Source organism: Stomoxys calcitrans, chromosome 5, assembly GCF_963082655.1.
Source record: "Stomoxys calcitrans chromosome 5, idStoCalc2.1, whole genome shotgun sequence".
Lineage (NCBI taxonomy): Eukaryota > Metazoa > Arthropoda > Insecta > Diptera > Muscidae > Stomoxys > Stomoxys calcitrans.
In genome coordinates this window covers 104,536,140-104,560,749 of record NC_081556.1, presented here as the reverse complement: position 1 = coordinate 104,560,749, position 24,610 = coordinate 104,536,140, and the positions used below count along the sequence as shown (strand labels likewise).

The window sequence follows — 24,610 nt, the reverse complement described above, 5'->3', positions numbered from 1 at the left end:
ATTTGATTTCTTGAGCCCTTACAAACCGCATTTTTTGTCAAATTTGTCTGAAATTTTGCATGTAGTGATCTGTTATGACTTTCAAGAACTGTGCCAAGCACGGTCCGAATCGGTCTATAACCTGATATAGCTCCCATATAAATCGATCTCCCGATTTGACTTCTTGAGCCCTTACAAGCCGCAATTTTTGTCCGATTTGGATTAAATTAAACATGGAAGGTTTTGTTGTGACTTCTAACGCCAGTGTCAAGTACGCCCCGAATCGGTCTATAACTAGATATAGCTCCCATATAAACCGGTCTCTCGATTTGATTTCTTGAGCCCTTACAAACCGCAATTTTTTTCTGATTTGGCTGAAATTGAGCATGCAGGGTTTTGTTAGGACTTTCAACAACTGTGCCAAGTACGGCCCAAATCGGTCTATAACCAGATATAGCTTCCATATAAACCGATCTCTCGATTTGATTTCTTGAGCCCTTATAATCCGCAATTTTTGTCCAATTTGTCTGAAATTTTGCATGTAGTGATCTGTTATGACTTTCAATAACAGTGCCAAATACGGTCCGAAGCGGTCTATAACCTGATATAGCTCCCATATAAACCGATCTCCCGATTTGATTTCTTGAGCCCTCACAAGCCGCAATTTCCGATTTGGACGATTTCCGAATGTCCGATTTGGCTGAAATTTTGCATGAGATGTTCTGGTACGACTTCCAACAACTGTGCCGGATATGATCTAAAGCAGTTTATAACCTGATGTAGCTCTCATATAGTTCGGTCTCTCGATCATCCTTGTTTGGTTCTTAGAGCTTTCATTTTTGCTGGTTTGACAGAAGTTGGGTATGTAGCATAAAGTCATGCCCTTCAATCAAATTTTTTTGCATAAATTTTTAACAGTATCCATGTTGGTGGGTTCCCAAGATTTGGCCCGACCGAACTTAGCACTCTTTTACTTGTTTTAGTTTTGGTTGATGATTTTGAAATATTGAAGCTTAAAAAAAGGAAAAAATGGTTAAATGACACAATCTTACTGGTTTTCTATAACATGCTAACGGTCATCTTCAAAATTCTAATAATCTTATATAGGTTATAATGAATATATAATCAAACACTTTAAAAATATCCTTTTATATGACTTATTTACTTTTATAATACAAAACAATAAAACAATAAATTAAACTTTCATAATAGTAACAAATTGGTATAAAACAATAGAGATAGAACCAAATAAAAACATTTATAAATTGGACTTCATGAATGGTTTCAAATACTTCTCAAATGAATCCTGTACTGGTTTTTTATTCATTGGACTCATTTTGGCAGCTTCGAAGATACGCTCATAAACATTTCCATCATAAGCACCCAATACTGAATTCAGAACTCTGTCGTCAAAATCAAAACCATCTGTGAGGGCTACAGCCTCTGGGCGAATCTTCTGCAATGCAACTTCTAGGCGTCTTTGCAAAGATTTCACATCGGCTTCAGTCAATGGAATGAAACGTAAAATATCACATAAATGGCTTAAGGTCATGTGAACCAAATATAGTTCGACTAGTGTCTCCATTACAGCTTTGGTGGGTGGCGAAAGGCTCGACGAGCGGGGACCGGTAATAGCTTTGCAGAAAATTTCAGCAACAAATTGACGTCCATGGTACTGGAAGACGGAAAGGGGTTGATAATGGTAAAAATTAATTAGAAAGAAACAGAGGAAGTTCATTGTAAGGTTAAGGGGGTTTCAAGGATTTACAAATAAAGATATATCGAATATGTAAAGTAAAAGACTTATATGAGCAGACTACATGGATCATCAACACAGGTATTAGACAATAACGGCATATTCAGTCGACTGACCCAATTATTTGAAGAAAGTTGCCGTATGAGCAGAAAGACCTTCGGGGGATGGACTAAGCACCCCCCAGAATAGTTTTAGCTCCTCATCTAAAAGGGTTTTAGCCGCCAGACAAATGGGCTGGTAACACTTATGCTTGATGACACGTTCTGCAAACCATAGCACTAATACTAAATTTCCTACGAACATTCCATTTAGGAACAGGGAATACTTCCCAGTCCGATTAAGTTTGAAGCTCAATGATAAGGCACCGAATAGTGACACCACTTGGTAGAGAAGTTTTAACATGGCACGATACAAAAGTAGCCAGCATTTATAAGGGGATAACCACTGTTAAAAATGTATCTGATATTTACGCCCAGGCGTTCGGCGTCTAAGGCTGACATGGTAACCTCTGCCTCTCGGTGGCCTCCAAGCCATAGCACACTTCACGAAAAATGCTGAAAAAATTTTAGTGATGGAAGAACGACCAGGAGTGTCGTAATGCTACTAAGGTCAGTATGCGGTGTACAGAACAACTCTGTAGGTAGTAGCAACGCGCACAGCAAACGAGAGTTACTGCAAGAAAATAAATGTAAGGAGAAACGTCTATTTCGCAGAAAAAAGAAACTTGGAAAGACTTGAGTGTGGGAAAATCGAGATGTTCAGGAGTCAGGAAGAAGGTCGAAAATTCTACCAAAAGAACTAATAATCTAACTGATAACTTTGGTACAGGCAAGTGCCCCTGTAGGGATTAAGCAGGAACTCTAGCAAAAAGACACATATTGTGCTGAGGGTATGAAAAGAATATTGTCCATTGTGTGGAAAACTATGCTGCTTTGGTGTATTGATATGAAAAACACTTCTGGAAATCAATGGATATAGAATACATTGCTGAATACAAAGAATGAAGTTTGGTCACGGTGTAACATTACTTTTTGTAATTATTAACATAAATTATCGAAATAAAATTAGATTCAAATTATTTTCAATGGTTTTTGTTTTTTGTTCATTAGGGAGTGGAATAATGAATAACGGTTTGGTACTAAAACAAATAACTGACTGGTGCTAAAACCAATAACAGATTGGTATTTAAACTAATATCAGTTCGATAATAAGACTAGTACCAAACAGTACTGATCATTTTATGTTTCATTCATACCATTCGGTATTATTTTTGTACCATACGGTGTTGCTTTATTATCAATACCGAATGTTACTGAAATAAGCACGTTTGGTATCAACTTTTCTCTGGGTGTAAACATCTGGTGGCAGAATGTAGACAGGAAAGGACGGAACAGAGAACGGAGATAGATATCTCGAAGCTTGGAAGTAAAGAAAAAACTCAAAAGCGACCGGAATCTTTTGTACGTGCTATTAAAAATATTTTTCGCAAATTGTATAAAAGTGACACAATTAAGCAAGAAGTCGAAAAAAAGTGTAAAAGGTCGCACACAAATTATTTGACTCCAAAAAAGTCGGAATTTCCGACTTTAGTCGCACAACTTGCTGTCTACTTGTCTGACACTTCGTTTGAGGTTCAGAGAGATTATTTCCTTTTTTAACTGAGGAGCGTGTACCGGCAAGATTCATACTGCAAGGCCGTATCAGTCTTGAAGGAATACTGAACTTAGACATGGCTTGTAATACCCTTCAACGCATAGGGCCGAAGGCAGTTTTGTAGTCAACGAAAAGATGGTAGGTGTTGATTATTCCTTCTCGGCCCTTTTCCAGGATTTGGCGCAGTGTAAATATATGGTCTATGGTGGATTAACCAGGTCCAACACCGCACTGATAGGCCCCTACTATGCGTTCTTCTTGCCAAATAGCGCAGATAAACTGATGCCTTTTTCTTATAAGCGTGTCACTTCCGGTCTTAAACAGTTCAGTCGGCAACCTATCGGCTCCTGCTGCCTTATTGTTTTTCAGCCGAGTTACTGCTACGTGGACCATGTTCTGAATAGGTGGTACATATTCTGTACCAACATTGGACATTGATTCTGTGGTCACCGACAACGGATACCAGCAACTGGAAAAAATACCCTTTTCTTACCACTATCTGTATCTGTTACCAGATTTCCTTCTTTGTCTCTACCGAAAGATGTGTCTGTACCAGAGCCATAGGTTTAATGTTTAATTCTTTGGTAGAATTTTCGATTCGCTCACATTCACATCTTTCTATTTCCTTCTTCTTCTTGCGAAAGAGATGTTTCTCCTCTCTTCTTTTCTCCAGATACTTCTCTTCCGCCAGACTCGTTGCTGCTAACTATAAAGTAACTCTGCATGATGTATTTTTGGCTTCAGTTGCTCCTTTACATTCCTGGTCGTACCATGGGTTCCTTGGGAAGGCTTTTGGTACCCAATTACAAATAGTGTGGGCGATGATTTGCCATTGCCTTGCCATACTTTTGGGGCAGAGAGTACATCTAAAGTAATTGAGCCAGAACTGCTGTCTAAATATGGGTTTGAACTGCTGTCTAAATCAGCAGATAGGTCCATTCTGCAGCTATATCTAAACATAGTCCGATCTGAACCATATTCGTATCGAATGACTGAAGGTTTAAAACAACTCACTGTTTCTAATTTATGCGAAATCAGGTAATAAATGCGGTTTTAATGGGCTTAAGACCCTAAATCGACAGATTAGTCTATATAGCAGCTATATCTAAATATAGTTCGATCTGGACCATACCCTAGTCGAATGACGGGAGGCTCTGTTCACTGTTTCAAATTTCAGCCAAATCGTATAATAAATGCATCTTTTATGGGCCTGAGATCCAATCTCAGCAGATCGGTCTATATGGTAGCTACAATATATCGCCGTGCAGTGTCAGATCGTAGGTTTCTCGCCACACTTATGCGGGTGCGAACCTTTGCTTTAGCAATGTAACGATCCAAATCGATGTTCGCTCATTAAGTCGATTAACGGTGGTTGAATGCCTTCCATCTATCATAACATGATCTGGCAATCCCATGGCAGCCGGTTGTACCTAACGGGTTGAACCGATGGGATCCTTCATCGGCAAGGTATGACGCCTCAATGTACAACAAACTGATACAACAACAACAACATGATCTATTTGGTTTCTCCCTTTTTGATCGGGTTACAGCCATGTGGCCAAGTGAATCTTTCGGTATGCCATACTATCGCGGTATAATCGAGGCAAAGATAGTAGACCTTTAAGGAATAGAAGAGGTTTTGGATGCATTGAAGAAACTCTGGTGTTGCCATCTGAACCTTTATGCTACACGGATATATCACAGATAGAATGGGACCGACATTGATACTGTCCTCCCTGTTTGAGGAGATTCATGTGATCAAAGAATGAATAGTCTAGAAGTAAAGAAGGAGATTAACTCTGTCTCTGAGGATGGCACTAAGGAGAAATGAAAGAGCAGACGATTTGGCCGTGAAGGTCAGAGGACCGCCGTCAGTGAACTTGGTGAATCCGAAGCCTTTCGGGGACGCAGTCGGAGTTAAGGGCGTGGGGACTAATGCGCATGTAACACTGTGAAAAGGTCTGTAAGGAGAAACTCATTGTGATAAGACGAGGCTTTTACTGAAAGGTGGTGAGGAGTATATATTTCGGTATCATATCAGGACACATAGGATTTCGAGCGCACTTTTGCAGAATAGGTGGATAGCATATGTAGATAATGTAAAGAAGGAAAAAGATGAGACGTTGAAGCATTTCCTATGTTATTTGCAGCTTTGGAGGCTTACAGACACCGATACTTAGGTGAGGACACAATACCAGACTTGAATCTAGTTAGGGGCTGGGAATGGGAAAAACATAGATATTTTTTTAGTATTACGGAATTACTGACTTCGAGGTTCAAGGTTACTATTTATTAGGTAAAAATAGCATTGAAAGTTGGGAAATTGTTGGAAAAAAAACACAAGAATATAACTTTTATAAAAAAGAGGGGAAATTCTTAAAATATTCGATATCATATCGGGACTCATAGGATTTCGAGCGCACTTTTGCAGAATAGGTGGATAGCATATGTAGATAATGTAAAGAAGGAAATAGATGAGACGTTGAAGCATTTCCTATGTTATTTGCAGCTTTGGAGGCTTACAAATACCGATACTTAGGTGAGGACGCAATACCAGACTTGAATCTAGTTAGGGGCTGGGAATGGGAAAAACATAGATATTTTGTTAGTATTACGGAATTACTGAATTCGAGATTCAAGGTTACTATTTATTAGGTAAAAATAGCATTGAAAGTTGGGAAATTGTTGGAGAAAAACACAAGAATTTTACTTATATAAAAAAGAGGGGAAATTCTTAAAATATTCTTAAGTACCTCTATTTTAAAAGTATAGATCCTTTGTTAAAAAATAGAATTTTTCGAAAAAAAAGAAATTGGTAGTCACTTGTGAAGTTTAATGGTATTCAGTCACCTAACCGTAGCAAGCAAAGCATTTAAGGAGTTGCAGTCATTTTAAGTTATTCAAGCTAAAATTTTTAATAATTTTGTTTTTCATTATTCGATTTGATACAACTTGAAGAGGTTATTTTTAATTAAAATTGCATTTGATTCTAAAGAATCAAAATAATGAGGACAGAACCCATACATGGGTTCTTAATTACATATGCAAATTTGATCATAAACATTCCATTAAGGAACATCTTGGTTCTTTCATATTAATGAATGCTATCCGATTGAAGTTTAGGCTTAATGATAAGGGACCTTCTTTTTATTTCCTTGAATAAAGGGCTTGCCGTATTGCGACACCTCACATATACCTAAGGTAAATATCTCACAAGTCTCTCCAGAACTAGATGGCAAACTACTGCCAGGGTTTGAACCCAGGCTTTCAGCGTCAGAGTCGAACATGTCAACCTCCGAGCTACGGTGGCCCATCTCAAACCCCCCCGGTACAGGAACGGCAGTCGTGGACAATCAGCAGTATATAGCGGAGAGTCTCAGTGAGAGGTCGAGTGGCACCGGCTTTTACTCAAATACTGAGTGCCTATGATGCTTGATATGACAAGGCGATCGGTCCTTTGGACCTGAACGAGCTTACTCACCTACAGGAGCTTGACGAGGATCGCTACCTCCACATGCAATGTGGCTACAACAACAATTCTTAATAAATTTCTTACCTCAGCTGCCTGTGTTAGCTCTATGCCACTGTTGTTAAATGCTTCTGGCTGTGTTTGTCCCGCCCTCATTCTCTCCGAGAAGCTTTCATAAGCTACACGAGTTTTGCTGGAATTCAAAAAGAAAAAAATTGTCTAAGCTCTGAATTTTGCCAAAATTCCATAAGAAAACTTACTGTGCTGCAGTGTATTTGAAGGCATTAATGATACACTCCCAGGAATTGTCCCATTTTTGGAAAGAGTTCATCTCTTGTCCTTGTCTCAAATATTCCACACTGCTTAACATTTGTTTACCTTCGACCAAATTTGACCACGATTTCATTAAAAATCTGCCAATTTGTAACAATAGGACTGTGTTCTCTCCCTCATAGGTATAGGCGGCCACGGCATTGCCATAAATATTGCCTATATTGGCTGCCGTCATGAAGCCATGACCACCGCAGGCCAAACGCAAACGTTCTATGCCCGCACAGCCATCGGTGGTGCATAGCACCTTAAGGGCACAAGACAGGGCATGAATTTCGGGCATGCGGGAGTACTTGCCATTGTTAATTTCATCAACGGTTAGATAGTACAATTCCCACATGTGTTCGGCAGCCAGATGGTAGGCAACTCCGGAGGCAATTTCAGGGAAAAGTTTAAGCTGTTGGGTGACATGATCCATAATTTGAGGCTCGGGATCACTGTAATCATACAAAATAAAGATTTTATATGACATCCATAACACCTTAGGTTGGTTTTCTCTAAACAACTTACTCTGGATTAATGGGACTTTGTCTTCTTACAGCCGAATAACGGGTAGCGATTGTGGCCGCCTCCAAAAGATACAGCGCATCCAGATTAACAATTAAACAACGGGTATAGACCATGGTCATGTAGGATAATCTTGAAGCAGGACTTTCAATGAATGTACCATCAGGCATAACTTTGGTATTTTTCATCAACATTTGATCACGGGGTATGCGAACATTCTTAAGGCCCAAGAAACCTTGATTCACAGCATGCATACCAATTTTTTTGCCTATCTCACCAATATCAATGCCCGGCATAGGCATATGGGTTTCCAGATCACGAACTTGCACAATGAACATCTGAATGCCTTTGTGCTCACCATCGATGTACAACTGGGCTACAACATTGGCATGGTTGGCGGTATGACCCACTAAAAACAAAAAGTAATAAGGAAAAATTGAGTTTAAATGACATTTTGTGGGGGGCAAATTACTTACATCCTCCAGGCCACCATTTGTAGGCTTGCAGACATGGTGTATTGAGCACAAACTCCTGGGTTTTGCGATCATAGTCGGCTCTTGTTTCTATGCCTCTTACATTGGTACCATGACCCAGTTCGGTCTGCGCATAGGTGCCAATGATGTTGCAATTTTCTGCTAGTCCCGCCCATTTTTCCACCTGCTCTGGTGTACCTTGACCCTTAATTACATCAACAAACATGGTCAGATGTGTGGAGAGAGGGCTGTTGGCTGGCAGTATACCAGGACTGCTGGCATCATAAAGACCTCCCCTGAAATATTATGAAAAATCAGTTAAATCAATCACAATTTAAACCTCAGCAAACTGACGGCCAAATTTCTGTTCCACCGGGATTTCTTTCTTTCTGCAATCGTCGCAATTTCTTGGCAGCCTTGGTAGCCTGTTCAACGGCACGATTATAGACACCTTCATGATCGAGATATTCATGCTTAAGGCCATAATCTGTTTCAAGGTCAGCGAAAATTTCTCTTTCTGAAAAAAGAAAATAGGAAGGAATTATTTTGTGAATTTCTAAGTAAGGAGATAGCTAGAACAAGTAAGAGCGTGCTAAGTTCTGCCAGGCCGAATCTTATATACCCTCCACCATGGATCGCATTTGTCGAGTTCTATGCGCGGTATCTCTTTTTAGGCAAACAAAGAATATTGAATAAGACCTGTTATGCCATTGGAGCTACACCAAGTTATAGTCCGATTCGGACTATAAATGAATTCTGAACATTGTAGAAGTCATTGTGTAATATTTCAGTTCATTCGGATAAGAATTGCGCCTTGTAGGGGCTCAAAAAGCAAAATCGGGAGATAGGTTTACATGGGAGCTGTATCAAGCTATTAACCGATTCAGACCATATTAAACACGTATGTTGAAGGTCATGATAGAAGCCGTTGTACAAAATTTCTGCCAAATCGGATGAGAATTAATCGGTATATACCGATTTACGCCGTACTTAGCACAGCTATTGGAAGTCATAACAAAACACCTCATGCAAAATTTCAGCCAAATGGGATGAGAATTGAGCGTTCAATTGGCTCAAGAAGTCAAGATCCAAGATCGGTTTATAGGACAGCTATACCAGATTATGAACCGATTTGAATTATACTTAAAGTAGTTGTTGGAAGTGATACCAAAACACCTCATGCAAAATTTCAGTCAAATCGGATGAGAATTGCGCCCTCTAGAGGCTCAAGAAGTCAAGACCCAAGATCGGTTTATATGGCAGCTATATCAAAACATTGACCGATTTGAACCATGCTTAGCGCAGTTGTTAGAAGTGGTACGAAAACACCAGGTGCTAGATTTCAGTCAAATCAGACAAGAATTGCGCCCTCTAGAGGCTCAAGAAGTCAAGACCCAAGATCAGTTTATATGGCAGCTATATCATAACATGGACCGATTTGGCCCATTTACAATCCCAATCGACCTACACTAATAAAAAGTATTTGTGCAAAATTACAAGCGACTAGCTTTACTCCTTCGAAAGTTAGCGTGCTTTCGACAGACAGACGGACGGACGGATTTGGCTAGATCGACTTAAAATGACGATCAAGAATATATATACTTTATGGAGTCTCAGGCGCATATTTCGAATTGTTACAAACAGAATGACGAAATTAGTATACCCACATCCTATGGTGGAGGGTATAAAAATAAAACGAGAATCAATCTGGCAACCGCCAGTATATGTAACTAGATAACAGAAGAGAACGTGCTGCACTCTGCCCCTATCTCTCTCTCTCTGTCTCTCTCGAAAAAAACAATAACAACTCCCAACCCAAGACGTTAGGGATGGACAAGTCAAGACTATAGTACTTTTTAGAGTACTTTTTCGACCCGAGGAGCCCCATAATACCCCAGCAACCGATTAAGTACATTTTCAACCCAAAATAATATTAGGAAGATTTTGGAAGTCTTTTAAGCCTTTTTTATCTTAATCTAAACTCAGTTAACTTTAATATCCTCAAAGAAACTGTAACAACTGTTTATGAAAACTTTTATTAAATTTATAACCCACATATGTCAAAAGCCTTTTTTTTTCTGAGTGTAAACTACAAACAAATTTATATGGGTGTGATAATATAAATAGGTAAGCTTGTCATGCATTAAGACATTTTAACTTGGATAATTGCTTGATATAAAGCAAACCCCTTAGCGAGAAATCTTATCAAATCAAAATGACCAGTGTGATAGGGAATAATTCGGGTATATTTAAAAAGAAAAACAAAAACTTTAACATCAAAACTTTAAGTGCAAGCCGATAACAATAATTAAGCTAAAATAAATTTGATACTGTTTTACGGACATAACAAATATTTCAGGATAAGAGGCTAGACTAGACTCTAGACTCTTATCTCTAGATAAGCGAAAGAGACTAATAGACTAATTTTAAATACTTGAGTTTGAGTAACAAATTAAAATTAAATGTAAGAGCTCACATAATTTTATGTTTATGCCCCATCTAAATACACGCCACTAAAAGAAAATAAGTATAAAAATCTGCTTAAATCTGCTGATCTAAGGCTTAAGCCCATAAAAGGCGAGTTTATTATCCGATTTTGCTGAAATTTGGTCCAGTTCGGGGTCACAGTTACATACATCTCTCATATTTTCCGATTTGCCGATTTAGGGTCTTAAGCCCATAAATGCCGCTTTTATATCCCGATTTCGCTGAGATTTTTAACAGTGAGTTGTATTAAGACTACCTACTTCGGACCTGAAAATGGTTAATATAGGGCCATATTTACATATATCTGTCATATAGACTGATCTGCCAATTTAGGGTCTTTTAAATTTAGGGAAATTTAAAACAGTGAGTTGTTTTAATCCCCCATCATCCGATCCACCTATTCAGGGTCGTAAGCCCCAGCAGGCTCATTTATAACCCGATTTTGCTGAAATTTAGAGCAATGAGTTGCACTAAACCTCCCGTGTTCCAACTCGAACATAGTCCATTTCGGGCCATATATAGATATGGGTACCATATAGACCACTAGCTGAACCCGTCCCGCTCCGCTGCGACCTCATTAAAACGAAAAATATGCAAAAACATATGTATCTGCTCAGAACAATTTGTCTATCTACACCCAAACACTATACCCTTTTTTTGTACCCCATATAGCCATGATCGGCAAATATTCCTATTTGGGAAGGGGTTTTGGAGTCCCATATTGGCATGATTTCCCCCCTCCGATATCAACAAATTATATAGCCTATTGCTCCTTCCAGACCATATTCGTAATCTACTCCCTAATAACTTTCATTTGAGTCGTATTTTGTCATTATCGTCCAATATGCCTATTTGAGGGGTTTTGGGTCGAGGTGGCACCCTAGAACCTCGTTTATTAGAAAATTAATACTCTACTCCCGAATACCTTTCATTTGGGTTCCACATTGTCCCAATCTGTCCACTTTTAGTTTTGGGTGTGCTTTTGGGTTGAGGTGGAGGGTTCGCCCCTTACGATATCAATAAATTCTATAGCCTATTTCTCCTTACAGACCATATTCGTAATCTACTCCCTAATACCATTCATTTGAGTTCCATATTTTCCCGATTGGTCCACTTTTATTTTTGCGTGGTGCTTTTGGGGTAAGGGGCAGGTCCCGCTTCATTACGTTATTAATAAATTCTATAGGTTATTGATCCTTCCAGAGCATATTAGTAATCTACTCCCTTATACCTTTCATTTGAGTCCTATATCGTCATTATCGTCCAATATGCCAATTTGAGGGGGTTTTTGGTCGAGGCTACTCTCTAGGTACTCGAATCCAATGTTTATTATCAAACTAATACTCTACTCCCGAATACCGTTCATTTGAGTCCCATATTGTCCCGATCGGTCTACTTTTATTTTTGGGTGTAGCTTTTGGTGTAAGGGGGAGGGTCCGCCCCCCTTCGGTTATCACAAAATTCTTTAGCCTATTGCTCCTTCCAGATCATATTCGTAATCTACACCCTTATACCTTTCATTTGAGACCCATATTTTCCCGATCGGTCCACTTTTATTTTTGCGTGGTGCTTTTGGGGTAAGGGGCAGGTCCCGCCTCATTACGATATTAACAAATTCTATAGGTTATTGATCCTTCCAGAGCATATTAGTAATCTACTCCCTAATACCTTTTAGTTGAGTCCTATATCGTCATTATCGTCCAATAAGCCTATTTGAGGGGTTTTGGATCGGGGCGGCCTCCTAGGTACTTGGACCCAATGTTTATTATCAAATTAATACTCCACTCTCTAATACCATTCATTTGAATCCCATATTGTGCCGATCGGTCCACTTTTATTATTTGGTGGTACTTTTGGGGTAAGGGGGAGGGTCCGACCCCCTTTCCGATATCAAAAAATTCTTTAGCCTATTAGTCCTTCCAGATCATATTTGTAATCTACACCCTTATACCTTTCATTTGAGACGCATATTTTCCCGATCGGTCCACTTTTATTTTTGAGTGGTGCTTTTGGGGTAAGGGGCAGGTCCCGCCTCATTACGATATTAACAAGTTCTATAGGTTATTGATCCTTCCAGAGCATATTAGTAATCTACTCCCTTATACCGTTCATTTGAGTCCCATATTGTCCCCATCGGTCTACTTTTATTTTTGGGTGCAGCTTTTGGTGTAAGGGGGAGGGTCCGCCCCCCTTCCGATATCAAAAAATTGTATATGCGAAAATTTCAAGAAAATCGGTTCACACGTTTTCGAGTCTATTCGGAACAAACAAACCCACACTCTTTGAGTTTTATATAATAGATCCTGTCGATTTAGGGACTTAAGCATAATAAAAACGCATTTTTTCAGTTTATAACTGAAATTTGAAACAGTTAGTAATATAAGATTATATCTCCCGAGTCTATTGGACGCAGCTTGTATTTCAACATGTGAAACATCATCAGGGTCTGGTGACTTAAAGGACTGAAACAACACCCTACGAAGAATGCATATCCGTGACAATCAATAATGGCGTCACGTTGTCCGTAGGAGAGTTTTTCGGCAAATGTGTATCAACGAGTTAAGTTCTAGAGCTTTCTCACTCATCTGAATACATCCTACCGTGATACCCCGTTTACACTGCTCATTAAATCCGGATTTAATGTCTCGATCATATGTTTTCCCTTTATAAAATCAGCTGACGAGAGACTTAAATCCCGATTAATTGAGCAGTGCATGCGATTTTTCACAAAGCTGCCGAATTCCTCCCAGGATTAGTTCTGATCTTTTTTACCTCGACCTTGTTATACCCTCCACTATATGATGGGTGTATACCAATTTAGTCATTCCGTTTGTAACACATAGAAATATTGATCTGAGAACCAATAAAATATATATTTTCTTGATCGTCTTGATATTCTGAGTCTATCTAGCAATTTCCGCCCGTCCGCTCATCTATTTGTCCGTCCGTCTGTCGAAAGCTCGCTACCTTTCAAAGGAGTAAAGCTAGGTGCTTGAAATTTTTCAAAAGTACTTCCTGTTACTGAAGGTCGGTAGGGATAGAAATGGGCGAGCTATATCCTAACATTGACCGATAGATCGTAAGTCCCTATCCTCAACCTATGGACGGTAGCTCGCAGCTTACAATTCCTCCACACAACTATGGTTCCTGAATAACAGTTTGCTCGAAATCGGTTCAGTATTAGATATGGCTCCCATATATATGTTCGCCCAATTTTGAGAAATATTGAAATAAAGAGCTTATTTGTGAACCGATTGTCTCGAAATATGGCATGGAGGACATTCTTATGACTCTTAATATTACTGGTGAATTTCATAGAAATCGGTTCAGATTTAGATATAGCTGTCATATATGTATATAGCCCGATTTTCAGTTCTAGAGCCACTGCAAGCGCATTTATTGGGCAATCTTGCCAAATTTGTGTACAAAGCTTTCCTAGACGACTTCTACAATATCTACGAAGTTTGGTTGAAATCGGTTCAGTATTAGATATAATTCCCATATATATATGTTCGTCCGATTTGGAGAAATTTTGCAATAAAGTGCCCATTTGATATGCGATTCTCTCGAAATTTGGCAGAAAGGATATGCTTATGACACTTAATATTATTGGTGCATTTCATAGAAATCGGATTAGATTTAGATATAGCTGTCATATATGTATATCGCCCGATTTTCACTTCTAGAGCCACTCCAAGCGCATTTACTGACCAATATTTCCAAAATTTTGCACAACGCTTTCCGCAACAACCTCCACAATATCTAAGAAGTTTGCTTGAGATCGGTTCAGTATAAGATATATCTCCCATGTATATATGTTCGCCCGATTTTGAGAAATATTGCAAATAAGTGCTTATTTGTTAACCAATCGTCTCGAAATTTGGCAAGAAGGATTTTGATATGGCTTTTAATATTACTGGTGAATTTCATAGAAATTGGATCAGATTTAGATATAGCTGCCATATATGTACATCGCCCGATTTGCACTTCTAGAGCCACTGCAAGCGCATTTATTGACAACCAATCTGCCCAAAATTGTTCACAACGCTTTCCTTGACAACATTCACAATATCTAAGAAGTTTGATCAAAATCGGTTCAGTGTTAGACGTAGTTCCCCTATATACGTTCCTCAGATTTTGGGTAATTTGCAATAATGTTGTCATTTGTCAACATTTTGAACTTATTAGCTTTGCTCAAAATTTGATACGAGTTGTTTAGTAACCCATTTGAAAACATCCGCAGAGGTCCATCAAAATTGGTTCAGAATAAGAAAAGTCTCCCACTTTGTACTTATAGGGTGTATTGTATTACAAAGTCGGCCTTTCCTTATTGGTTTTGTTTTTTAGAAGTATTTTTTTTTTTTTTTTTTTTTTTTGAAATTAATTATTTTTAACTCTGGTAGGGTTACATACCTTCTAAGGTTACATGTCGTTACACTAATTCATAAATGTTTACATTCTGTGATTCTTATTGTAAATGTCTTCATACTGCCACTTGGGAAAGACATTTCATTCCACAGATTTTTGTCGCATAACATATACATGTATATATTAATTGAAAAAGAACGCTACGAATTGCTGTCATATTTATAAGCAAACGAAAAGATATACAGCAGAAGTAAAAGTTAATTTATTTCAAACATTCAATATCAATGTTATTTATTGCAGTTTAAAGCTTGTTTTATAACATTTTGTCATTTTGCATTTCCGTAGCAATAAATTCATTGTAGATTTCTTCTGACAGGCCAAAGGTTAGTTTAGTCCAAAAGCCAAGAAAATATCGATATATAATTACCGGCTTAAAATTATCAAACACCTAACAACTGAATCAAATCCTTCAAAATTATTTTTTTAACAGTTCTAATGACATAAATCCCCTAACTAAGCAACTTAAGACAGCAACATTTGAAACCTAACACTATCGAACAAAGTTTCTGTTAACGATAACATAACGATCTAATCACAATATTCACTTTCCCAGTCATGGAGCAAGCGATAACAAAGTTCTAAGGTTAAGTAATAGTACAGTCATGGTTCAGGTCTACCCCAGTAAAAGGGCAAACACTCGCGTCAAATTATTGATTACAGTATGTAGGAAAATAGTATGTGTTAAATTTTCTTAGATTCCTATTATTAATCACCCTTTTATTACCGATTTCACGTTTGTTCTTCAATTTCTCAGCTCCACCATGATACCATACGGCGATCTCCTCACTGCTGCAGGTGGCATTTTTTCGTTCTTTGACTATGTCTGGATTATGGGTTGAAGGAACAATGGAAGTCATGATGTTTTTGAGAGTTTTGTTTTTCGGAAGATATTTGGTTTGTTTTTATCTACACGTATTAATTCAAATAATTTTTTATTCTTTTTGTTATTGTTTAACACTGTTATGTACACTATTTACCCGGATTTGCTATTAAACCGTTCACCGAGCCCCTTGAACGAAAGAGGTGTTACTAGTTCTATATCGAACGATCAACTGAATGCTAATGAAATTGAGCGAAAGTTTTTATAGAATTATTATCAGTGAACAAGAGAGTATCGACGTTGCTCTTACTCTTACTCTTCCAGTACTGTGGGTAAGGAAAAAGAGCAACTGATTAGGGCAGACCAATGATGCCATATTGAAAATATCAAATCTAGGGACATATTGATTGGCATAATCATAAAATTTTTCATAGGCGGACATTTTAACCTCTGCACCTCTGCACGCCGGTGGCCTCCATTGGGCAATTTTGACTAAGTACGGTGGAGAAAACTTTATCCTTATATTGTAGATTTGTGCTAAATATTAAGAACTAAAGGGTGATTTTTTTAAGAGCTATAGGAAAGTTTTTCTAAAATAAAAACACATAAAATGCTGAAAAATGCATGAAATTTTTATATGAATCGATAGTATTCCATACAAATGTTGACCGTGACTGACCCTCAAATGGTCCATCCACTCTTTCCAACGTTTCGCCCGATATTCCATACAAATTTTGACCGTGACTGACCCTCAAATGGTCCATCCACTCTTTCCAACGTTTCGCCCGATATCTCACGAATAAATGCTTCAATGTTGTCCTTCAATGCGTCAATTGAAGCGGGCTTGTCTGTATAGACATGAGCTTTGGCATAGCTCCACAAAAAATAATCTAAAGGCGTTAAATCGTACGATCTAGGTGGCTTACTAACCGGTTCCGAGAGTGAAATAAAATGTTCACCGAACTTCGTGCATTGTTACTCGTGCTCTGTGACATGTGGCACCATCCTGTTAAACCACATCCCATGCAAGTCATGCTCTTGAAAAAAAAAGTTGAATATCTTCTCACGGTAGCACTCACCATTCACAGTTACGTTAGGATTCGCATCATCTTTGAAGAAGTACGGTTCAATGATGCCACCAGCCTATAAGCCGCACCAAACTGTGATTTTTTCTGGATGCATCGGTAGCTCTTGCAATGCTTCTGGCTGATCTTTAATTCCGACCATTCTGTTATTTACGTACCCATTGAGCCAAGAATGAGAAAATGGAAGAAGCGCGATGAACTATCTTAACAGAGCACGCATTTCGAAAATAAAATTCAATAATTTGTTCGTTGTTCGTTTGTAAGATGATTCGTGGTTAAATTATAGACCAAACTGAAGATGTTTGAAAATGTTTCTACATTTTCGGTTTAAGTACTACTTTAACTCTAAAATGTACTTGACAATTTCATTGCTTTTCAAAAACTAGCCCAGTATGAGATTTGGTACGTAAAGTAAAGACATTGAGTTTTGTTAGGCCCTTCGAGATTTTTCTTCAATATGGCTCTGTTCGGTGCAGATTTGGATATAGCTGTCATATAGACCGAGCTCTCGACTTAAAATCTTGGCCCATAAAGGGTTTATTATAATCCGATTTCGCTGAAATTTTCCATGGTCGGTAAATGTGAACCGGGGGCGCCCACCGGCTATTTGCCCTGAAATTAGATATGAAATTCGTTCTTGACTCCTAAATACCGTATTGCCATTGTCGGAAATAAGGTTCAGTTTAGCGGGTGCTTTAGGGCGTATCCCCAGACACTTGGCTTCAAAATTAATATCAGATTCGTTTTCTCTCTCAAATACCTTTCATTTGAGCCCCATTTTCTCATAATGGGTCAATGAACCTATTTGACGTATTTTTAGGAGAAAAACCCGCCAACTAGATCTGAACTCATATTTTAATGTTATATTTGTAATCTACTCCCAAATACCTTTCATTTGAGTTCGATATAGCCATGGTCGGCTAATGTGCCAATTTTGGAAGTGGGGCGGCCTTCCATTACTTGGACCTAATTTTATATGCCATATTTGTAATCTACTGGCAACAACTTTTTATTTGAGTCCTATATTGACATGCATGTTAGGATGAGTTTTGGGGTTAGGGCGGTACTTGTACCCAAAATTTTAATACGATGTTCGTTTTCTAGTCTCTAATAGCTTTCATTTGATACCCATATTGTTCTTATCGGCCAACTTCAAAAATTATAAAGCCTATGTTTCCTGCCAGACCAACCTACACAATCTGTGAAAATTTTAAGAAAATCGGTTTAGCCGTTTTTGAGCCTACGCAACAAACAAAAAAACCTAGTCCCATACACTCACAATTATGCCCATTTGGGATGTTTTCGGGGGGTTGGTGTGACCCTCTATACTTCAATCTGATTTTGTATGCCAGATTCGTAATCTACTCCCGAATACCTTACATCTGAGCCCCATATTGATATGAACGTTCAATTTGTCTGCTTGGAGGAGTTTTGTGGGTATAACAATGACTTTTATACCCACCGCCACAGGATGGGGGTATACTAATCTAGTCATTCCGTTTGTAACATCTCGAAATATTGATCTAATATTTTCTTGACTGTCCCGATTTTCTGAGTCGTTCTAGCCATGTCCCTCCGTCCGTCAGTCGAAATCACGATAGCGGTCGAACGCGTAAATCTAGCCGCTTGAAATTTTGCACAGATACCTATTATTGACGTAGGTCGTTGAGGATTGCAAATGGGACATATCGATTCAGATTTAGATATAGCTCCCATATAAACCGATCTCCCGAATTGTCTTCTTGAGCCCCAGAAAGCCGCAATTTTTGCCCGATCTGGCTAAAAGAACACCTCATGCAAAATTTCAGCCAAATCGGACGATAATTGCGCCGTCTAGAGGCTCAAGAAGTCAATATTCAAGATCGGTTCATATGACAGCTATACCAGATTATGAACCGATTTAAATCATACTTAACACAGTTATTGAAAGTGATGCCAAAACACTACGTGCAAAATTTCAGCCAAATCGGACGATAATTGCGCTCTCTAGAGGTTCAAGAAGTCAAGACCCAAGATCGGTTTATATGGCGGCTATATCAAAACATGGGCCGATTTGAACCATTCTTGGCGCAGTTGTTGGAAATGATACCAAAATACCACGTGTAAAATTTCAGTCAAATCGGACAAGAATTGCGCCCTCTAGAGGCTCAAGAAGTCAAGACCCAAGATCGGTTTATATGGCAGCTATATCAAAACATGGACCGATTTGTCCCATTTACAATACCAAATGACCTACACTAATAAAAAGTATTTGTGCGAACTTTTGAGCGGCTAGCTTTACTCCTTCGAAGGTTAGCGTGCATTCGACAGACGGACGGACGGACGGACATGGCTAGATCGACTTAGAATGACATGACGATCAAGAATATATATACTTTATGGGGTCTCAGAGGCATATTTCGAGGTGTTACAAACAGAATGACGAAATTAGTATACCCCCATCCTATGGTGGAGGGTATAAAAAATACTTCAAGAGAGTACATCACACACACAGTCACATTTTCATTTTGGTCATCTCTGTAGTAAAGTAAAATTTTGTCCTGAAAAAAAAAATGTATTGTAATCTTCCCTTAACCCAGTATTTTACTGAAATTTTGCCTTAAGCTAATATTTTATTGTGATTCTGTCATTGGCAAATATTTCATTGGATTTTGTATTTAGCGAGTATTTCATTGCGATTTTGTTTTTAGGGAAAAATTCACTGTGATTTTATCTTGAGAGCAAAGTCCATTGAAGTTTTGTCTTTAGATCGATGGTGTGCAAGTACACACATGCTACAGCACATTATTATGTGCGGGCCCAAGAACAAATGTTCATTAGCTTGGAGATAGTGTGCACATATGTTAGTGTGCCTATCACTGCTTTAGATACTATTTCAGTATTATTTCGCCTTTTGTCATTAGAAACACTAATTTTGTATGTCTGAGGTATGTCGGAAATTCTACATGTCCCATAAGGCTACCGAAGACCATACAGATGTTCTTGTTGTCTTCTGCCACTTTTAAGTTCCATCCAAGTGGCCATTTCTTCCTGGGCAAAGCTGTCATTTTTTCCTTTCTATAGCTATGTCTGGATCAAAGCTATTTGGATTTTGAAAATTTCCACATAACTCCCTTCCACCGGTAGACGCTTGTTATTGCAGGCGTACCCAAAAGAACTATGGACCCAATACCAAAAATAGGTGATGACCATGCACATTCAATATCAAAATTTTTTGTTATTTTGTTGAATGTATACAAAGAAAGTGGCGATAAAGAAATTCATTGCAGTACTTTATATAAAATTTGAACACGTGCAAAAATAACTAAATAAAGATTTGTCACAAAATAATTTTTAGATGAAATGCCAAATTTTTTAACTTTAATGTCCTTAAAATTTTTTATATATATATATTAGACCGTCCATTGCTGTAAAGGAGAATTTTTTTTTTTTTGCAAATAGGGAAACGCTTTCCCGCTACTTTTTTCCTTTTGATCCCACTAAGCAAAATACGAAATATTATGGCCATCGGATAACCAGTGTCGCAAAGACGTCCAAATTTGGATGTAGTGCTTTGTAAGGAATCTATTGGGTTGCCCAAAAAGTAATTGCGGATTTTTCATATAGTCTGCGTTGACAAATTTTTTCACAGCTTGTGACTCTGTAATTGCATTCTTTCTTCTGTCAGTTGTCAGCTGTTACTTTTAGCTTGCTTTAGAAAAAAGTGTAAAAAAAGTATATTTGATTAAAGTTCATTCTAAGTTTTACTAAAAATGCATTTACTTTCTTTTAAAAAATCCGCAATTACTTTTTGGGCAAACTAGTTGAGTATTTTAGGTCCTAGCATGAACTTGGTAAAATCAGTATACACTTAAATAGAGTTTATTACAAAACCACAAACTGTACCTGCACCACAATTGTGGCTGTGATAAAATGTGTAGTTGGACTCAGAAATTCCGGCTTATTCGGTTTTGCCATGTCTGTCTGTCCGCATATCCTTTCTGTGCTGATAGTCCGCCAGTCTTTTTATACCCTGCACCACTACTGTGATACAGGGTATTATAACTTAGTGAATTGGTTTGTAACACCCAAAAGGAAGAGAGAGAGATAGGCCCATTGATAAGTATACCGATCGACTCAGAAGCATTTTCTGATTCGATTTAGTTATGCCTGTAAGTCTGTCTGTCTGTCTGTCCATGTTAATTTGAGTACAAAGTACAGGTCGCAGTTTTCATCCGATCGGGTTAAAATTTGGTACAGGCATGTTTTTCGGACTAGAGACGAAGCCTATTGAAATTGGAAAAAATCGGCTCAGATTTGGATATAGCTCCCATATATATTTTCGTCCGGTTTTCAGTAATAATGCAATAAAATGGTCATTTGTTATACCGATTCTCTCTTATTGACCCATCTTGCGAAAATTTTGCAAAACGCTTTCCCTGACGACTGCCAGAGTATCTGAGAAGTTTGCTCGAAATCGCTTCAGATTTCGGTATAGCTCCCATATATATATTCGTCCGATTTTGAGAAATATTGCAAGAAAGTGCTCAGTTTTAAATGGATTCTTTGGAAATTTTGCAGGAAGGGTTTTCTTATGACTCGCGATATTACTGGTGAATTTCATAAAAATCGGCCCAGATTTAGATATAGCTGTGATATATGTATATCGCCAGCTTGTCACCCCAAGAGCTACTACAGGCGCATTGTTTGACCAATTTTGCACAATGCTTTCCTCGACGACTACCACATTATCTGAGAAGTTTGCTCGAAATCGGTTTAGAATTAGATATAGCTCCTATATATATTTTTGCCCAGAGAAAATCCTATCAGTCGGCGAATGAAACACCTTTTCACCAGGCCTACTCCAGTGGATGAGAGGCCTGCCAAAATATGTATAAAGGCGAAATTCTTCAACATCTGCCTTTTTACACCGATGTGCCGACGGAAGACTAGGACTAACAGACTAAGGATATTTTCTACGTGCGCCTAGAAAGAGAATATGACCGCTGTCCCGCCCATGATACTAAAATCGTTCTGGGAGATTTTAATGCGAAAATGGGGAAGAAAAATATCCTTTGCTCAACAGTCGGAAAGTTTAGCTTACACTAAAAAACTTCCGATAATGGATTGAGGCTAATAAATGGCGTCGCGGCAAAGAACATTAGAAATTAGTTTGCAGAACCAGGTTCCAAAACCGAAGGATTCAGACGACAACGACTGTCACCCGATCAAATCACGAGAGACCAAATAGATGTTGTGATAGATGGTAGGCATTCAACCAGCGTGTTAGATGTACGATCGATCCGAGGGGCGAACATCGATTTGGATCATTGCCTTGTTGCAGCAAAGGTTCGCATAAGTCCTAAAGTGGCGAGAAACCAACGATCTGACATTGCACTGAAGCTGTATGCCGAAAAGCTGCACAAACAACAGGTGGCAACGGCAACTCCACTCGGCTGAACCAATTGCTTGAAGAAAGCACATCCTATCCCGATAGTATAGCAGGACAATGGCAAACCATTGCCCACCCCATAGAAAGAGTCGCAACATCCGTACTTGGGTAGCCTCCCCCAAGGAAGTGCCAGAAAGCTACTGAAGCCAAGAATGTGGCATACAGGGCAACATTACAGTCAGTAGAGAGAGAGAGAGATATCAGGAGAAAAGTAGAGAGGAGAAACATCTCTTCCTCAAGAAGAAGAAGGAAATGGAGAGACCTTAGTGTGAGTTTAAGCGAATCGAGATGTTCAAGAAGTCCAATAATTCTACCAAAGAATTTAACATCGAACCGATGGAAATCTGGTAACTGATACCGATAGTGTGATAAAGATATGGAAAGGACACTTTTCCCAGCTGCTGGTATCCGATGATGGTGGATATCGTATATCGTAGAACAAACCATCTAGTCAAATCGAGATCCACGTAGCAGTAACCCGACTGAAAAACAACAAAGCAGCAGGAGCCGATGGATTTCCGGCTGAAGCGGAACGCTGATAAGTCGTATGCATCAGCTCGTTTGCGCAATTTGACTAGAAGAACGCATACCTGATGATTGGAATCATAGCACTCTATGTCCCGCACACAAGAAAGGAGACAAGATGGTAGTGCCAACTACAGAGGATAAAGTCTCCACCCCATCGCATACAAGATACGATCGAGCGTATGATTTAGCAGATGATTTATGATTTAGCGGATGTGAACATTCACAAGTTGTTGTTCTTTTTAAAGCAATCGTGATGATTCAACGGGTGGAACTAGAAGGCATCTTCCTTCTTCTGTTCCTGTGGTATTATAATGGACGAAAACGTCTAAGTGAGTATGATGGCAGACTGTCACTTAAATCTAACCTAACCTTTATTGCCATCTGGGAGATCCATAATTCCGTATTACCGTTATAGTACTTCACTTAAAACGAGGATGTTTAGGCAGTAATATGAAATCTCGTTCTGGGCTTGGTAAAGTCTCAACGATTCAAGGACAGTTCTTCACGTTCCATGTTGCAATCATAAACCGTCTTTTGAATCCTTGAGCCGCAATCGGGGGGTTGGTAGGTTTCTGAATTTCTTCTGGATTTGTTTGTAGTTGTGATATTAGATGGGTGGCTGATTGGGCCATCGCATCCGTACCTAGTGCTGAGGGTTGGCCGGCAACCCTCTTAACTGGGATCTATGGTAAATTTTTTTGCGAGCGACACCATTGGTCATTCGTTGCTATCATCCTTTGCCGACCCTAATTCATCTCGCACAAGGGGGACAACCCCTGCTTGTACTAATTTTACGGTTCGCTCCCCGTATTTTATTTCTGTGGTAGCCGTTTTCCGCACCAAATTCCGTCAGATTATTTAATAATAGATAAAGCCCCCATATAAACCGAACGCAGAATTTGAGCCACTACAATTCTAGCCTCAGGAAGCTAACGTGGCGCAGGGGTAAGCATGTCCGGGTTCGAATCCTGGCGAGAACATCAGAAAAAATTTTCATCGGTGGTTATGTCTCCCAATGCTGATGATATTTGTGAGGTGCTATGCCACAGAAAAACTTCTCCTCAAAGAGGTGTCGTACTTCGCCATGCCGTTTGGACTTGGCTGTAAAAGGGAGGTCCCATATCATTGAGAACATTCATTAATATGTGAGAAGTTTGGAACTCTTCTTTAATGGAATCTTCATGGGCACATTTGCATTTGCCTCAATTGTTGTCCAATTTAGCTGAAATTTGGTACATAGAGTACACTAATGCCCTCTGGTCGGCACGTTAATATCACCTTCATATACCTCGATCACCCCATATTGCTTCTTGAGGGCCTAGAAGAGTCAATTATTAACCAATTGGAATTTTCAAGCTAATCCACATACTAATTAGTTTTAATATTTTGCAGAATCCATTGTAGTTGGCCAAGATTCGGTCAGCCCAAACTTTACACGTTTTACTTATTTTGTTTCTGAAAGAATAATGCAAAGAAAGTGTGAAAGGTGATCCTTGGTATACGGTATGCTAGATGCCAATTATTTTCCTTCATTTTAAATACATGCTCGTTGCCAACTTCAACACATTTCCTAAGAAGCCTGACAGAGCTAGATGTTTAAATATCTTTTTATATATCTTATATATTTTTATTTTATAATACAAAACAATAAATTAGACACTCAT

At 38.7% G+C, this 24,610-nt stretch overlaps 1 protein-coding gene across 3 annotated transcripts; it reads right to left on the bottom strand.

Annotated features, from left to right (window-relative positions):
* Positions 1–1,120: 1,120 nt before the first annotated feature.
* Positions 1,121–16,136, bottom strand: LOC106083484 (probable peroxisomal acyl-coenzyme A oxidase 1). 3 transcript variants are annotated; one of them, XM_059370286.1, is made up of 8 exons: positions 16,060–16,136; positions 15,807–15,988; positions 8,522–8,684; positions 8,171–8,463; positions 7,698–8,103; positions 7,118–7,624; positions 6,945–7,050; positions 1,121–1,654 (listed from the first exon to the last, which is right to left on the bottom strand). In XM_059370286.1, exons 2-8 carry the CDS (start codon positions 15,937–15,939, stop codon positions 1,238–1,240), a joined length of 2,025 nt encoding a protein of 674 aa, XP_059226269.1. In that variant the 5' UTR covers positions 15,940–15,988; positions 16,060–16,136; the 3' UTR covers positions 1,121–1,237. The 3 variants fall into 3 exon arrangements, with proteins under 3 accessions (XP_059226269.1, XP_059226270.1, XP_013101987.2); XM_059370287.1 differs by having other exon boundaries at positions 16,051–16,106; XM_013246533.2 differs by having other exon boundaries at positions 15,807–16,122.
* Between the last annotated feature and the right edge of the window lie 8,474 nt (positions 16,137–24,610).